Below are 18,384 nucleotides of genomic sequence, written 5' to 3'. Positions count from 1 at the left end.
GCAAAAACAAAAAGAATGGGCATAGCTGTGTGCCACTCAGGCTTTATTTATAAAAGCAGGCACTGGGCCTTAGTTTACCAATCCCCTGGTTTAGATTATTACAGTTATCCTGGCAAAAGACAATACTAGCTGGGTGCATCTAGGATGGTAGCGGTAGAGAGATTCTCAGGAGATTTTGAACTATGACCCACTAGACTAGGTTGGGTGAAGAGAAGACCATTCAGTCAGTAGAGGGAGATGCTCTTTGCTGTGATGTAGAAGCACCAAGGAATGCAGGCTTTGGTGGGGGGGTTGATGGGGGACAAGAGTTTACTTTGGGAAGCATTAAGCTAGAGTAATTGTTGAGCCACCTAAGGTCTCAAGGACACAATGGCTCCAAAACTCAATGCTGTAGGGAGAGGGTAGGGTTACAAGATTTCAGATCCATCCAGGTAGCTGAAGCCAGAGACGATGGTGAAATCTGGAACTGGGCTCACTATGATCCCTCCTCCTTCAACATCTGCATCATTCCACTGAGTACTCAAGTTTATTATGATAATTTTTTTCTCTTTTGTGGTACTGGGGATTGAATCCAGAGGTGCCCTACCACTGAGCTACATCCACAGACTTCTAAATTTTATTTTGAGAAAGGTGCTAAGAGAGGCCTTGAACTTGCCATCCTCCTGCCTCAGCTTCCTGAGTTGCTGGGATTACAGGCGTGTGCCACTGCACCCAGCAAGTTTTACTCTTGAGCCCTGTCTTGCTTTTCTTGTTAAATTCTGATCTCCTTAGGAACATGTCTCAAATTCTTCCCAACACCTTGCTTATAGTGTTGAGCATGTAGTAGAGGCTCAAATACTGGAGAATACATTTTCAAATCCATGTGATAGTCTTTAAGTATTTAATATAAAGAGGATGAATGAGTTAATGTGAATTTTATCTTGGTCTAAGTGAAATGCTTTAAGTAACTTTATTGGAACCACATTGTAAATTAAGTTGACATTTATCAAAGGATTACACTGTAAGGAACATTCATAGGGCTTTTGGTACTATTTGTTTCAGAAAGCCAGCATGTTTTAATAAGATGATTCAATTTTTATAGGCAACACCGTAAGGAGTCGTGTAGGCATGTGTATGTGAGTGTGTATAGAATGTGGGAGAAAGAGAGAGAGGGAATGCTAATGCTCATTTTTAAATTCAGACAGAACCAGGTGATTCTCACCTTTCTCATATTGTCACTGGATTTGAATTTTTCTTCCGATTGGAACCACTGGTAGAAAGTAGCTTACCTTGCCCCCTCTGTGGTCCTATTGCTTTCTTTTTTTGGGGGGGGGTACCTGGGATTGAATCCAGGGGCACTTAACCACTGAGCCACATCCCCAGCCCTCCTTATTATATTTTATTTTATTTTGAGACAGGGCCTCACTAAGTTGCTAAGGCTGGCCTTGAACTTGTGATCTTCCTGCCTCAGCCTTATGAGCTGCTGGGTTAGGCACGCACCACCACACCCAGCATTGTGCTCAGATTATTAAGAATTATTCTGTTAGCTTCTGGACTAATGGAAAATGTTGAGTCCTTTGTGTCTTATTTTTGTTTTCCATTCCCAGCTGGGAGGCACCATCGGAGACATCGAGGGAATGCCATTTGTGGAAGCATTCAGACAATTCCAGTTTAAGGCAAAAAGAGAGAATTTCTATAATATCCATGTCAGTCTTGTCCCACAGGTAGGCTTTCCAGATAAGTATATGGACAGCAACTTTGCTCAATATTTCTATGATATATGTGTCCTATATTTGAAACTGGGGAGCCATTAATTGTCCAAAAGGCTACTTGTCTGGTGTATTGACAGACTCATTTCTTTTTAGCCCAGTGCTACTGGAGAACAAAAAACTAAACCCACACAAAACAGTGTCCGTGCGCTGAGGGGATTGGGTTTGTCTCCAGATCTGGTGAGTTAACCACAGTGGGTAAGTTTATCCCTAAAATCTCTTGGAGTAGGACCTCCATATGTTTTTTTTTTTTTTTTCCTGGTGCTGGGGATTGAACCCAGGACCTTGCACATGCTAAGCACGTGCTCTGTCTCTAAACTACACTCCCAGCCCTTAATCTGTTACCTCATCCAAGTTCTTTGTAGTTCTCCAATGGTTCCTTATGACAGTGAGCTTTTTGTATCTGGGAACCAGGAAAGGCTTATTTCCTTATGTTTAAATTGACCATTTATTCTTCTCCAGGCCCTCATTTGATTGGCCACATTGACAGCTGGGCAAGTGCAATGGTCTTGCCATTTGTGTGGTTCCTGGATCCTTTAGATTGAAGGTGGGATCCTGGGATTTTTCTGTGACCCTGATAAAGATGGGCTATCACTGCGATTGTTATTATTATTACTATTTTTGGTGGTGCTGGGGATTGAATCCAGGGCCTTGTGAATGTGAGGCAAGTGCTCTACCAATGGAGCTGTATCCCCAGCCCCACTACTGTTATTTTGGTCTAAAGATCGGTGTGGCCTTGTAGCACATAATCTGGTTATCATCAATAATCTAGATCAGGGATCTGCAAATAATAGTTCTCAATTTAGCTGCCTATTTTTGTAAATAAAGTTTTTTTTTTTTTTTTTTTTTTTTTTAATCAGGGATCCAACCTAGGGGTGCTTAACCACAGAGCCACATCCCCAACCCTTTTTATATTTTGTTTTATTTTATTTATTGTTTTTAAAGAGAGAGTGAGAGAGAGAGAATTTTTTTAATATTTATTTTATTTTTTAGTTTTCAGCAGACACAACATCTTTGTTTGTATGTGGTGCTGAGGATCGAACCCGGGCCACACGCATGCCAGGCGAGCGCGCTACCGCTTGAGCCACATCCCCAGCCCTTTATTTTATTTTGAGACAGGGTCTCACTTAGTTGCTGAGGCTGGCTTCTTTTTTTTTTTTTTCATATGGGGGATTGAACTCGGGGGCACTGGACCACTGAGCCACATCCCCAGCCCTATTTTGTATTTTATTTAGAGACAGGGTCTCTCTGAGTTGCTTACTGCCTTGAAGTTGCTGAGGCGGCTTTCAACTCGTGATCCTCCTATCTCAGCCTCCCCAGCTGCTGGGATTACAAGCATGAACTACTGCGCCCAACTTGGAGATAAAGTTTTATTGGCATGCACTCAGTTATTTCCATATTGTCTATAGCTCCTTCTGCACCGCAGCAGCACAGCTGAGGATCAGGACAGTGACTGACCTGTCAATTTAAAATAGTTCCCAACTGGGCTTTTGGAGAAAAGGTTCATCAACCCCTGATCTAGCTCTTTTCTTGTATTTAATGAAGCAACACTTGTGAGCCTTGCCTCTGTTCATCAGAGATGTGCTGACATTTTGAGCTCTTTCTGGTAGATTTGTATTGAATTTGATTGTTTCCTTATATTAGTGCTGAGCCCAATATGTAATAGTCCAGTGGACTGCTTAAACTGAGCAATCGCATACCTGGCCAAATCTCTTGTACTGTAAAGAAATGAATATAGTGTCATGCTAAAAATCAGTGCAACATGAACATCCCAGTTCCCACTTGCTGACCTGTGCATAACTGGCCTTGACAGATTGTCTGCCGAAGTTCAACACCCATTGAGATGGCCGTGAAGGAGAAGATTTCTATGTTCTGTCACGTAAACCCTGAACAGGTTGGTGCTGCCCTTCAGATTTTATTGTCTTGCACGAGCTTCTTCTGAAGCCAGAGTTTAGTACCTCTTCAATATTGTATTGTTTTGGGGGGCACTTACATAAGCTTTGGGGGCATCTTATCCACCTATGGCTCCCTAACTCTTAAGTGAACAATCTTGAGTCTCCTGATTCCTTAGACATCATTCCTTAATTTATAGGCACAAACCCACTGTGAGCTTTTTAACTCACAGACTTCACATAGGTCTCTCACTATTTTGAGACAGGGTCAGCCAATAAAGCTGAGAGACTTGCTAAATTACCGAGGCTGGCCTGGAACTTGTAATCCTCATGCCTCAGCCTCTTGAGTTTGTTGGGATTGCAGGTGTGTGGCACCACACCCAGCTTCTCCTAATTGTCTTTTTAATCATATCTTTCCTTCTGGACACTTAACTGCTTTCATTTGTTTCTCCTTTGTACAGCTTAACTCACCCCAAGCCACACCAGTACAGTAACACTTGTTCTCTCTCTGCTAATCACAACAGTGGCCTCAGTTCGTAGCATTACTATAGAAACTGTACTATGACTTGGGCTCAGGCCCTAAGTTCTGCAGAACTTTTCACCTGAGTATTGTGATAAATTAGTTTTTTCTTTTTCTTTCCTTCTCCTATTTATTGTCTTTTGTTTCCAAGGGCTGGGACTTGGCTATAGTTTATAAAGTGGCATAATGGTGCTCAGGCAAAGGATGAGGTTTGGCAGAAACCTTTTCTACATATGAACCCTGAGTTCTCTGAAGTCTAAAAACCATTTAATGGGGTTTTTAATATCTTGGGAGGCAGGCTGATGAAGAGCCTCCTGCCTGATGCTTCAAAGTCAGTAAATGAGTTGGAACTACTTTGAAAAAATAGAGAACTCTTTTGTCTTTGTTTTTTGTCATACCATTTTTGTTTTCTTTCAGTCGTTTGGAGTACCCATCCTATTGGTAGATAGTACTTTGTGTATATATTTTGAGATAGGGTCTTGCTAAGTTGGTAAAGCTGGTCTCAAACTTGCGATCCTCCCGTCTCAGCCTCCTGAGGCCACTGGAATTATAGATGTATGTCACCACACCTCTTAATTGCAGCCTTTTCATGAGTAGTGGTGAATCTGCATTTCAAGTTGTTTTCATCTGTATCTCTGAGGAGGTGATGAAGAGGGCCACAGGCATCTCTGTGGACATGGCCCATCACCATATTTGAAAAATGTCTCTCTCTGGCCTGGAGGATAAATGAGTAAATAGTTCCACATTTCATGCCTTCCACTTTTGGGAGTTGCAGCTGGGCAGAGATTTCATTAGCAATTGGGGTGGAGCCCCATACTAGTGATATCTTGTGTCTTGGAATTGCATTGGTGCATGCACAAGAGAGGCTCTGTAATCTGAGTATCAAGTTGATGATATTCAAACAGCTTAAGAACACTTGACTTAGAGCTATGGGCTTGGGTAGACTGAACACAGAGTTGGCAGAACATTTCTTGGCATTTATTTAGGATGTGACAGATCCTTAAATGACTACAAGTAGCCCCTTGGATGTATTTGAGAGGCTGTTGAAAGCTCATTAGGGTAAATGTGAAAAACAACCACAGCCAGATATCAGCTGCTATTTAAAAGTATTCTTCTCTTCTAACAGGTATAATTAATTTTACTGTGGTCAATGTGCACCAGCAAATGTACCCAATGAAGGGAGCAGGGGACAAGATTACAGACAGAAGCAACTATAGTAGCAGTGACGATAAACGAAGGGACAAATAAACTATATACTCACACTTAGAAGACAAGGTGCATGTGTTCAGTGCGACTGCTTTAACTCACACGTAGAAGATGGTGGCTTGGACAGTGCATCTTGGATATTGATCTATAAAGCATCTACATTCTAATACCAAGTCTCTGACAACAGTACAGGGTCACTTCTGATACTAATTACCCAGAGTGAGCATCCAATGCCACAGATTTAAGGACTCACTTTCTTATAAGACCCCTCCACCCCACTTCATGCAAGTTTCCATTGTTCCCAAGCCACCCGAGCTTCTGCCAGCTAACTACAAGTTTGGGGCTTCCGTGATCCCCTTCTTTGATAGTGCACTAGAATAACTCACAGAACTCAGAAAATGCTGTATTTATAGTTCCTATTTTATTATAAAAGTGCAAATGAACAGCTAGATGAAGAGATGCAAAGGGTAAGGTCTAGGAAAGTTCTAGGCACAGGACTTGCTGAATCAGGGTGTGTGTCCCTCTTGGTACCTTTATATAGTTTCCCACTGGGAAGTTCCCCTACAAGCTTTGCTCTTCCAAAGTTTTTATTGGGGTATTATATGTAGGCATGATTGAATATCTGGCCATGTGTTTGAACTCAATCCCCATCCCCCCACTTCTTCCCTCCCCACAGGTTAGGCTGGTAGCTGAAAGTTCCAGTCCTCTAATCACTTGGTTTATTTTTCTGGTCACCATTCTCATCCTGAAGCTATCTAGGGGCACCGGGAGTCACCTCAGCTGCATAATAAAGATACTCTATTACTCAGGAAACTCTGAAGATTTTTCAAGTGCTGTACCAGGAACTGGGGACAAATATCAGTCAGTTGTCTTTCATCATTTTCAAGTGATTGGTTTTAGGACCCCTGTGGATACCAAATTCTGTGGGGCTCAAGTTCTATTTTAATATAAAATGGTGCCCATAACTTACATATATCCTCTTTTTTTAATTAAATTTTTTTTGTACCAGGGATTGAACCCAGGGATGCTTAACCACTGAGCTACATTCCCAGTTCTTTAAATTTTTTCTTTTGAGACAGGGTCTTACTAAGTTGCTGAGGCTGGCTTTGAACTTCAGATCCTCCTGCCTCAGCCTCTGGAGCTGTTGGGATTATAGACATGAGCCACCTTTGTGCCTGGTCACATCCTCCTGTATACTTTTATTTATCTCTAGGTTGCTTATAATGTCAAATACAATGCAAATACTATGTAAACCGTTGTTATGCAATACTGTTTAGGAATAATGACAAGAAAAAAGTCTGTACATGTTCAATACAGATGCAGATATTATTTTCTGAGTATTTTTGATCCATGGTTGGTTATATCCATCAGATATGTGGAACCCGTGGATATTGCTGTATATTTACTTTTTATTTTAACATGATACCCATTGTTCTGGAAGTAGAGTAATGAACTCAAAGAGTTTTGTTATTAAATCAAACTCACCTTGTATTAATTCTGACTCTCATTTAGGTTACTGGATTTTCTTATATCAATATAAATAAACTGCCAGTCTCTTGAGTTTTGTCTCATTTCTGTGGCACATTTGAGGCAATCTATCTAAGAGTGGTGTTTTATTATTATTGATTAGGTCATATGTATCCATGATGTTTCTTCCACCTACCGAGTGCCTGTGCTTTTGGAAGAACAAGGCATTGTTAAATACTTTAAAGAGCGATTGGACCTGCCCATTGGTGATTCTTCAAGCAATTTGCTTTTCAAGTGGAAGAATATGGCTGATAGGTATGTGAAAGGAATTACTTATAGAATCTTTAATAACTCCTGTACTCTGAAAATGTCTGGAGCCTTTGATTTTTGCATTACTTAAACCAAAGTGAATTGAAGGAATTTTTACCTAGAAGGAATATTTTTAATTCTGGAAGGATTTTTAAATTTTTATTTATTTTTATTTTAAAAATTTTTGTAGCTGTAGATGGGCAGCATGCCTTTATTTTATTAGTCTATTTTTATGTGGTGCTGAGGATCGAACCCAGTGCCTCATATGTGCAAGGCAAGTACTCTTCCACTGAGCTACAGCCCCAGGAAGGATTTTTTTTATATTTAATTTTTTTAGTTAGAGGTGGACACAATGTCTTTATTTTACTTTATGTGGTGCTGAGGATTGAACCTAGTGCCTCACACATGCAAGGCAAGCACTCTACCTCTGAGCCACAACCCCAGCCCTAGGATTTTATTTATTTGTTTCTCTCTCTCTCTCTTTTCTCTCTTTCAGTACTGGGGATTGATCCCAAGAACACTCTACCACTGAGCCATATCCCCAGCCCATTTTTATTTTATATTTTGAGACAGGATCTTGCTAAATTGCTGAGGCTGGCCTTGAACTTGTGATCCTTTTGCCTCGCCTCCCCAATAGCTGGGATTACATGCATGTACCACCATGCCGGGCTAGTTTATTCCTTATTAAGTTTTACACTTTTTAAATGTTGCAAGCTTTTTGTTCTGTTTTGTTTGTTTTTAAGACTTGGCTAACATTTCCTAAAGAAAATCCTGTTGAGTGGGAAGTTTCAGCTATTACCATTAATGTTCAATTCTGCAGCTATTAACTAGTTCATATCATTATTAAAATTCCTGACAGGTTTTAGCTTTAATATAACTATTTTAATTTAAGCCAAGTTTGCTTAAATTTCAAGTCCTAGAAATAAAATCCCAGAACCCTGTTTTCTTTTCCTCAATGCAGTTGAGGTGTGACTCTACAAGTCACAGGCTATCTGATTGCTTGTGCAGCTTAGGTCAGTAGATTCTGGATTCAGACTCTGGCTGTCTTACTAACTGTAAATCTGGGTAGATTACTTCACTTCTCTTGGCTCGTCCTATTATCTATACATATCAGGGGCCTACCAGTACCCACCTAGTGGGAATTAACGAGAGAAAACACAGGACTTCACATTGAGTCAGGCACCAAGTATTGGTTGCTGATGTTGGCAACCATAATTAAAATTATTTGACTGTGACAAAATCACTGAGTATGGTAGACTGAAATACTCTTGCCCTTTCACTTAAATATTTTTTCATTTTTTGGTTCTGTGCTAAGCAGGTGCTCTGCCACTGAGTTATACCCCTATACCACTTTCACTTAAACAACAACAACAAACAGCCCCGAAACTGCTTTAGACTTTCTGGGGCAAGTAGAATCGAGAATAATGCAAAATTTCTGACTTAGGTACTCTAATAAATAATGATATAATCAAGCCTCTGCCCTCTAGAAAGCTTTAAAGAATCCGTCATTTTGTAGGAATTTTCTGAGTAGCTTGGAGCTGATCCTCTTTAGCACTAGGATTTTTAGTATTTAAGTCTTTTATTGAAAATATCTTTATGCTTCTAAACTTTCTTTTATTATTATAATATTTTTAAATATTTATTTTTCAGTTGTTGTTGGACACAATACTTTTATTTTATGTGGTGCTGAGTATCGAACCCAGGTGCCTGACAAGATGCTAAGCGAGTGCTCTACAGCTGAGCCACAACCCCAGCCTGATTTCTATTATTATTACTATTATTATTATTGGTACTGGGGATTGAACGCGGCATTTCTTTCCCACTGAACTACATCCCCAGGCCAACCCCCACTTTAAAATCTTTTACTTTGAGAGAGGCTCTCACTAAGTTGCTGAGGCTGGCCTCAAACTTGTGATTCTCCTGCCTCAGCCTCCTGAGTTGCTGGGATTACAGGCATGTGCCACCATGCCTGGGTGCTTATATGCTTTCTAAAGCCAAATGTTTGGTCTTTGTATTAGTTTACTGTAGCTGCTGTAACAAAGTACCATAACCTGTGTGGCTTTAAACAATAGAAATTTATTCTCTCATAGTCCTGGAGGCCAGAAGTTCCAAATCAAGATATCCATAGGGTTAGTTCCTTCTGGAAACTCTGGAGTATCTGTCCCATGCCCCTCTTCTACATTCTAGTGGCTTCCTGCAATCCTTGATGTTCCTTGGCATATGGTCCTAACACTCTAATCTCTGCCTCTGTGTTTATATCACCCTTTCCCTTGTGTCTTCTCCCATTCTCTTCTTTTGGAAGTATGCTTGTCTTTGGATTTATGGCCCACCCTAATCCAAGATGATTTCATCTGGAGATCCCTAACTTAGTTGTATCAACAAAAACCCTTTTTCCACATAAGGGGGACATATTATTTAGGTGGGCACCATTAGCTTTATCATAGTTTTTACTCAAAGGAGATGTTGATAATTCCACATGGGCTGTGATATTGGTTAACTGATAATGGTGATGTAGGATATCCACTTTTTTTGTGGTGCTGGAGATGGAACCCAGGGCCTCACACATGCTAGGCAAGTGCTCTACCATTGAGTTCCACCACCAGTTCCTATTCTTTCTTTCTTTCTTTTTTTTTTTTTTTNATTTTTATTTGATTTTTGGTACTGAGTATTGAACTCAGAGACACTTTACCACTGAACCACATCCCCAGCCCTATTTTGTATTTTATTTAGAGACAGGGTCTCACTGAGTTGCTTAGCACCTTGATGTTGCTGAGGCTGGCTTTGAACTTGAGATCCTCCTGCCTCAGCCTCCCAAGCTGCTGGGATTACAGGCATGCGGCCCTGTGCCTAGCCATATTCTTTCTTTTTTTTGAGAGATGGGTCTCACTATGTTGCCAGGCTGGCCCTGAACTCCTGGGCTCAAGTGATCCTCCTGCCTCAGCCTCCCAAGTAGCTGAGACTATAGGCATGAGCCAGTGCACCTGACTAGAATGTCCATTCTTTAAATGTTGTTCCCTGACTACTCTTATTCAAAGGAGCAGCCTCAATGATGGAAGCCTAGTGATGCCTGGAGCCAGGGGTCCTTGGTTAAACTGGAAGGAAAGCTCGTGGAGCACCCCTCTTGGCTTTGGGACCTGCCTGGGGATAGGCTTGCAAAGTGGATTCCCTCTTCTGTTCCTGCAGCAGCTTATAGTTTTACCCAAAGCTTGCCTGTACCCCCTGGTGTTAGCTTTGTGGAGCACACCAGGCTGTTCTGGGAAGGGCGAGTCAAGAGGGAAAAAGGGCACAAGGGATTGCCTGCACAGCAGCCCCCTTTCTGGGAGGTGTGACCCATGGACTCACCCGTTCCAGCCACCACTAAGTGACTCCTCCTTCTTTGGGAAGCCCAGACATGAAAGAGCCAAAGGAGGAGTCAGCTGGAGCAGCTTCCTTCCCAGGGCAGAGCTGATGCCCCTCCTCTCTTTGGAGGAGGGAGGAGGAGTAAGGCCCAGCCAACCTGCTGTGCAGAGGCAGCTGTGATTGCCAGGACCCAGGTGTGGGTCACCTGCCTCTGAAGTCATCATCATTGCTGATACTTGGCTTCCTATCAACTAGCTTTCTGTTATCTGAATCCCTTAGGGAGAGATGGCATGAGATGTGTGTAGCTATGGAATCTCCAGAGCAACATAAACTTTAGCATGGAGGTCAAGGTTTAGCAGCTTTCTGTAGGTACTTCAGTCACCTTCCTAGAAAGTACTTTCCTAAATTGGGCACGGTGCCACATGCCTGTGATCCTGGCAGCTGTGGAACCTGAGGCAGGAGGATCACAGGTTCAAGGCTAGCTTTAGCAATTTAGCAAGGCCCCTAAGCAACTTAGTGAGGCCCTGTCTATAAATAAAAAATTTAAAAAAGGGCTGGAGATATGGCTCAGTGGTTAAGCACCCCCTGGGTTCAATCCCTGGTACCAAAAAAACAAAACAAAAAACCCCCACAAAAACCAAACCAAAACCAAAACAAATAAAAGGAAGTATTTTTCTGGAAGTTTTGACCTCTTATTGAGCATTTTTCTCCACCCAACCTGTTTTTGGCCATGCTATTCTTGTATAGAAGAAAGATATTTCTCACCGTGGAATTTTTGGGAGGTGTTAGTGCAAGGGCCACATCAAAGACCCAAAACATCTTTAGCCCCAAGATGACATTTCCACCTACTTAATACCAGGTCACATGTTTTTCTTGTTCTTTGAACAGATTTCTTGATGAAAGCCACATGAAGGATTATGTCTCTAATGGTGAATTGTGATTGAGCATCTTCTATAGAATGGAACTTTCTCATAAAAATGATCTAAATGGCTTGTAATATTTTAAATAGTTCTCTTAGCACCATTCTTCAGGCATGGCATGAATACACAGACATTTGTGAGCCAGCTGGGAATGCAAGAATTTAAAATGGAGACATTTTGAATGCACTTTCTTATACGATGTCATCTTATGAAATTAATATAGGAATGTTTTCTATTGACAAGCAGAATGCTTTTTCTTATTCAATGTCACCTTATAAACTAATTTATGAACAGCTCTTGTTTATGAGATAGCTTTTTAAATGTCTTGTTTTGAATGCTTTTAAATTTTCACAGATTTATATCTGCACCTGCTTATACAAGGCAACATTGGCATTTATTAGGATTTTGAAACCTGGTGAGGAGATTTTGGTGCTTTGGAGGGGAGATTTGACTCGGGTTCATCAAGCATGAGCCTTATCTGCTCCTAAGATTTTTTTTTTTATTTGGTGCTGGGGATTGAACCCAGGGCCTTGTGCCTTGTGTATGCAAGACAAGCACTCTACCAACTGAGCTAAATCCCCAGCCCTGCTCCTAAGATTTTATTAAGTACTAAGTGCCTTGAAATTGGAGCAGTGCTATCTGGTTTCTTTTTTTTTTTTTTGGTACTAGGGATTGAACTCAGGGGCACTTGACTACTGAGCCACATCTCCAGCCCTTTTTTGTATTTTATTAGAGACAGGGTCTCACTGAGTTGCTTAGCATCTTGCTTTTGCTGAGGCTGGGCTTGAACATGAGATTCTCCTGCCTCAGCCTCCTGAGCTGCTGGGATTACAGGCGTATGCCACCACGCCTAGCCTGTTTTTTTTTTTAATGATGTTCCATGACATGCATATAAACTTTGAGCTTGTCTTTCTTCTCAGGTATGAAAGATTACAGAAAACATGTTCCATAGCCCTGGTTGGTAAATATACCAAACTCAGAGACTGCTACGCTTCCGTGTTTAAGGCCCTGGAACACTCAGCCTTGGCCATCAATCACAAGTTGAATCTGATGGTGAGTCCAGACCAGGTCTCCTAGATATCTTAGCCTTTAGTCCAATACCTTACATTCCAAAGGGGCAGGTTGTGCCAAAGAGTCCCTGCAACCACACTCAGATGGACCAGGACTCACAGGACTTAGCGTAAGGTCATACTGATGGCTAAGATTTACTGCCAAAGAATATAAAGCAAAATTGGCAAAGGGAGAGGTCTGGGGAAACCAGGTGCAAGCCTCCCCCAGTGGAGTCTCACAGATTGAGCGAATTTTTAATTCCCCCAGCAATGACTTGTGACAACATGTGTGAAATGTTCTCTACCAGAGATGCTCATTAGAAACTTAGTGCCCAGGTTTTTTTCTTTTTTTCTGGGATGCTAGGGGTTGAACCCAGGGTCTCTTGTATGCTAGGCAAGTGCTTTACCCTTGAGCTAGCACCCCCAGCCTGTGCCCAGGGTTTTTATTGAGGGTTGGTTATGTAAGTACTCTCTGCTTAATATGTACCTGAATTCCAGCCCTGTAGGAGGGAACCATGTACTCAGAGTAAATCTTGTTGTTTGTAACAAACACTTTAGGTACAAAGAGCCACTCTTATCAGTTCTTGGAATGATGGGAACCCTTCTGAAATCCACGCTTCCAGATGCCAACCAAGGGTCAATCTTTTAAGTAGTCCTCTCCAAGGATAATGGTTATGTCTTCTGTGCTAGCTTTTTTCTGCATACAGGTTTAAGGCACATTTCTGAAATTAGACTTTGCATAGCCAGTTAAACATGTATTTCATGCTCATTTAAGCACATTTTATTTACCTAACAAGAAAATAATAGAACATTCCTTTCTCTTTAGCATTAGGTAGGATAGAATACAGATTTTTAAAATATTTTCCTTTTTTCATACTGGGGATTGAACCCAGGGGCACTTTCCCACTGAGCTACATCCCTAGCCCTTCTTATTTTATTTTATTTTGAGACAGAGTCTTGGTAAGTTGCTGAGGGCCTCACTAAGTTGCTGGGTTGTTCTTGAATTTGTAATCATCCTGCCTCAGCCTCCTGAATTGCTGGGATTATAGGCCTGTGCCACCCTGTCTGGCCTGTATTGCCCTTTCTGACTTGAAGGAATAGTCCCTGGTAAACAATGGTTATTTGTTTTAAAAATCATTATTATGGAATAGCAGAAGTGTGGTTATTATATATAGCCTGAATATCTTCCCCACTGGCTTCTAAACACTAGTCTTCCCTCTCTTTTCCATGCTGTACCAGTGATCTTTCTAAATTCTCTTCTTTTTGTTCCTGTCATCCTCTTACTTAAGACTCTTCAGTGGTATCTGAGTCTGTTTGGGCTGCTATAACAAAATACCACAGACTAGGTGGCTTATGAACAATAGAAATATATTTCTCAGTGTTCTGGAGGCTGAGAGTTGAGATCAGGACCCTAGCAGAGTCAGGTTCTGGTGAGGGGCCTCTTCCAGGTTGTAGATGGTAATATCCTGTTCTGGTAATATCCTCATTTGGTGGAAGGGGTGAGGGAGCTCTCTAGGGCCTCTTTTATATGGGCACTAATCCTTTTCATGAGGGCTCTACTCTCATGACCTAGTTACCTCCCAAAGATATCTACTACTATCATATTGGGAGTTAGGATTTCAACATATGAATTTGGTCTTTTTTTTTTTTTGGTACTGGGGATTGAACCCAGGGGCCTTAACCACTGAGCCGTATCCCTAGCCCTTTTTATTTTTTCATTTTGAGATAGTCTCCCTAAGTTGCTTAGGGCTTCGCTAAATTGCTGGGATTGGCCTGAAATTTGTGATCCTTCTGTCTCAGGCTTCCCCGCCGCTGGGATTACAGGTGTGTGCCATTGCACCTGTCTCAACATATGAATTCTGGGGACACATATTCAGTCCATTGCAAGTAATTTCATGTGTAAAACACTGTCATGGCTTCTCAGCTTCATCATTTACTTCCCTCTGACCAATCAGATCTTTCCTCTGGCTAGGCAGAGCCTCTTTTGAGGGTCTTAGAGTGCAGAGTGAGTGATCAGCACTTTTTCTTTTCTGTGAGAATTCATAGCCTTCTCCCTTCCTTCCTTCATCTCCTGAACACCTTCTTGGTCACCTCCTAGCACACACACACACACACACACACATGCTTATTCTTGGTGCTTAGCTTTTTAGATATCATCTCTCCAGAGATTTTTTTTTTTTTTCTTTTTTTTGGTACCAGGTAATTGGATTGAATCTAGGGGCACTTAATCATTGAGCCCTAGCCCTATTTTATTTATTTATTTTTTAGTTGTAGTTGGACACAATACCTTTATTTTATTTATTTTTATGTAGTGCTGAGGATCAAACCCAGGGCTTTGTACGTGCTAGATGAGCACTCTACCGCTGAGCCATAACCCCAGCCTGAGCCCCAGCCCTTTTAAAAATATTTTTTTATTAGTTGTTGATGGACCTTTATTTTATTTATTTATATGTGGTGCTGAGAATTGAACCCAGTGCCTCACACATGTTAGGCAAGTGCTCTACCACTGAGCCAGAACCCTAGCACCATCCCCAGCCCTTTTTATTTTTTATATTGAGACAAGGTCTCACTAAGTTGCTTAGGGCCTCTCTAAGTTGCTGAGGCTGACCTTGAACTCTCATCCTCCTGCCTCAGTCTCTGGAGTTATTGGGACTCGCTACTGTGCAGGCTTTCCTTTTTTTCTTACAGTGTTCACCTATATGTTAGGTGTGGTTCCTATTTGAAGCATTTTCTTCTTTGCCTCTCCTAGCCATGATCCCACCACAGTACAGATGTCTGTTTATTTGGCTTTGTAATCTTTGCAAAGATTATGAGCCACAAAACACTGAGCATCTTTTTCCAGCCCCAGTGCTGTGGTTGCATAATGAGTACACAGTCTCTGATTTATGATGATTCCACTTATAATTTTTCAGCTTTATGATGGGGTGAAAGCACACCCATATGACTACCCTGTTTTTCATTTTCAGAACGGTGTTTGATAAAAAGCTATTAAATGCTTTATTATAAAATGGCTTTGTGTTAGATGATTTTGCCTATAGATGACTATAGGCTAATGTAAATATTCTAAGCTTGTTTAAGGAAGGCGGGGCTGAGCTATGATGTTTGATAGGTCAGGTGCAGTTTTGATTTATGATATTTTCAACTTGCAATGGGTTTATCAGGCTGTAACCCCATCACAAGTTGAGCAGCATCTGGAATTATTGAATAATTGTGTCATAATGTTAGACAGTTCTAGTATTTTTGAGTGCTTATTTTTCTTAAAGCTTCCTTTCATCTGTTGGATGTTTTTTTAGTACATAGACTCCATCGATTTGGAGCAGATCACCAAAATCGAGGACCCTGTGAAATTCCATGAAGCTTGGCAGAAGCTATGCAAAGCTGAGTGAGTACCAGGGCTGTTCGCACAATGGCTTTTCCTTTAATTATTCCATTTACTCCAATTACTAATTTTTGTGCATTTTGAAAGGTAATTTAAAATAGCTGTCTTCACAGGTGGCTGTGCTGCATCCAATATTGCTTTGAAATGTGCCAGATTAATGTTGGCGGAGTGTGCAACAGAAATAGTTTTATTTGGGGAGGATGGGGAGACTGTAATAGAGGGAAGGTGTGTTGATTCTACCAAAAGATACAGAGATGAATAGTACATACACAAAGCTACAGGACAAGAATGACAACCTTTTTCCCTTGATTTTTCTTTGCTTTTCTGCATATTTTGCTTCTAGGTTTTATTTCACAAGTAATGGACAGAACTCTTGGGGGCAGCATTGTATCATGAGGTAGCATGACCTTGCCGGTTTTTGTCTTGAATGCTTCTAGTCTTTTCACCTGAATGACTAGATGGCCTCCAGCCAGGATATTTTCATTATAACTATTTAATTAGCAATTGAAATCTTATGCTGATTTTACCAGTTTAGCTCTTTCTGGTTATGCAGGAGAGCTTAACATTTTTACAACAGGGCTTTGAAAAGAACCTTACCGTTTTTTCATTCATATTCTTCTTCCAGTGATATTTTTTTGTCTTTTTTTTTTTTTTTGAGGGGGGGTGTGGGGCAGTACTTAGCCTTAAAATCCGGGCTTTCAGCACGCTAGCCTAGGAGTGTTAACCCTGGCCTTCAGTGGCATTCTTTATTGGATTGAGTTTCCCAGTTATTACGTTCAGATGCCACAAAGAGCTATCAGAAAAAATATATATCAAGGTCACTAGTGTGAAATTGTCATAACTTCTTCATAGCATTGAGAGGATTTCAAGAAGAAAGTCCAGGATATGAAATCATGTAATCGATTCTGAAAATAGAACTTGAGTATAGTTTTTTGGATTTGGAACTAGTAAGCACGAATGGCTGAAAACACAAGGTTTAAAGATAAAAATAATGGGTGGTCAACTTTACCCTCCTCTTATGTTGATTTCAGTGGTATTCTTGTGCCTGGAGGCTTTGGAATCAGAGGAACATTGGGAAAACTCCAAGCAATTTCTTGGGCAAGGACAAAGAAGATTCCCTTTCTAGGTAAAACTCATATTTATTGATCCTGACTTGTCCCGACCGGCAGGACACATCAACGTGGGCAGCGAACCTAGGTGGGGAGGAATGAAGGGACAAGAGACACAGAAGGATGACAGCAAGACAGGAGTTCTGATCAAGCTGCAAACTTTTATTGTTCACACAGGGGTATTTATATGCTGGGGATGGGGAAGCTCTCTTATCAGCAGTTGCTGGATGTCTGCACAAGGTGAGATAACCGCAGGATGTTTCAGGAAGATAGGTGGCCGCAGGATGTCTCAGGGAGATAGATGGCTGCAGGGTGTCTCCCAGGCAGGATGTCTCCCAGGGGGCTGTTTCTTGTAAGTGTCAGGCTATTCTTTGAAGGAGAATTTCCTTCTAGTCCCTGACACTGACTATGACTTAATTAGATTTTTTTGACACCTATTAGGGGTAACACTCGATAAGGTTTGCTATTGTGAAGATGTGAACTTAGGTTTGAATATTCAGGCACCAAATAGTCTGCTATAGGGGTTAGCAAACTCTTATTTTGCAGGCCAAATCTGGCTCATAGCCTGTCTTTGTTTTGTTTTGGTACTGGGGATTGAACTCAGGGGTGCTTTACCATTGAGCTATATCCCTAGTCCTTTTTATTTTTTATTTTGAGACAGGGTCTCACTAAATTGCTGAGGGTGGCCTTGAATTTGTAATCCTTTTACTTCAGCCTCCCGAATTGTTGGGATTATATGGGAGTCCCTGGGATTATAGGCGTGGGCCACCACACTTGGCTCTATTTTTGTAAATAAAATTTTATTGGAACACTACTATACCAGTTTGTTTTACATATTGTCCATGGCTGCTTTTGTGGTAGAATGACAGTTTGAGACCCTATGGCTTGCAAAGCCTAGAATCTTACTGTCTGGTACTTTACAGAAAGAGTTTGTCCCCCTTAGGAGAACTTGCCACTGTTCTAGCAAGTTCTGGGTAGCAAGAGGCTGGGAGAAGTCTGTCTGTGCTTGCTCTGACCTCTGATTCCCACTCCAACCTGTTCTCTTGCCACATCAAGCAAAGAGCCATTCAGTGGAACTCTATAGTAATCTTCCTGTTTAGAAAGGAAGTATGTTTCAGTTGAAATGTATATGCTTATTTCTAGAAAAGATAATAGAGAAAGGGCAACCAGTGTCATAGGAACAACTCTTAAAATTTGGTGGTCAGGTTCTTTTTTTTTTTTTTTGGTGCTGGGGATTGAACTCAGGGCTTTGCACGTGCTAGGCCCACACCTCTGGCCTTTTGTTTATTTATTTATTTGGTGCCCAGGATTGAAAGCAGGGGCAGTTAACCACTGAGCCACATCATCCCCCACTTTTTATTTTTTATTTTGAGATGTGGTCTCACTGGAGTGCTTCACTGAGCCTGTTCAGTCTTTTTTTTTTTTTTTTTTTTTTTTTTTTTTTTT

The 18,384-nt window shown here is 41.2% G+C and overlaps 1 protein-coding gene across 3 annotated transcripts in view; it reads left to right on the top strand.

Annotated features, from left to right (window-relative positions):
- The window catches only part of Ctps2 (CTP synthase 2), a 94,759-nt gene that overhangs the window by 16,998 nt on the left and 59,377 nt on the right, over positions 1 to 18,384 (top strand). For all 3 annotated transcript variants that reach the window (XM_015488058.2, XM_015488057.2, XM_048796521.1), the window contains 7 exons: positions 1,587 to 1,703; positions 1,845 to 1,928; positions 3,562 to 3,642; positions 6,997 to 7,148; positions 12,322 to 12,454; positions 15,744 to 15,832; positions 16,861 to 16,955. In XM_015488058.2, coding sequence (XP_015343544.1) covers positions 1,587 to 1,703; positions 1,845 to 1,928; positions 3,562 to 3,642; positions 6,997 to 7,148; positions 12,322 to 12,454; positions 15,744 to 15,832; positions 16,861 to 16,955 — 751 coding nt within the window. The remainder of the gene's footprint in view (positions 1 to 1,586; positions 1,704 to 1,844; positions 1,929 to 3,561; positions 3,643 to 6,996; positions 7,149 to 12,321; positions 12,455 to 15,743; positions 15,833 to 16,860; positions 16,956 to 18,384) is intronic.

This window comes from Marmota marmota, unplaced genomic scaffold, assembly GCF_001458135.2.
Source record: "Marmota marmota marmota unplaced genomic scaffold, marMar, whole genome shotgun sequence".
NCBI lineage: Eukaryota > Metazoa > Chordata > Mammalia > Rodentia > Sciuridae > Marmota > Marmota marmota.
Note: the sequence above shows the minus strand (reverse complement) of the source record. Positions and strands in the feature narration are given on the sequence as shown.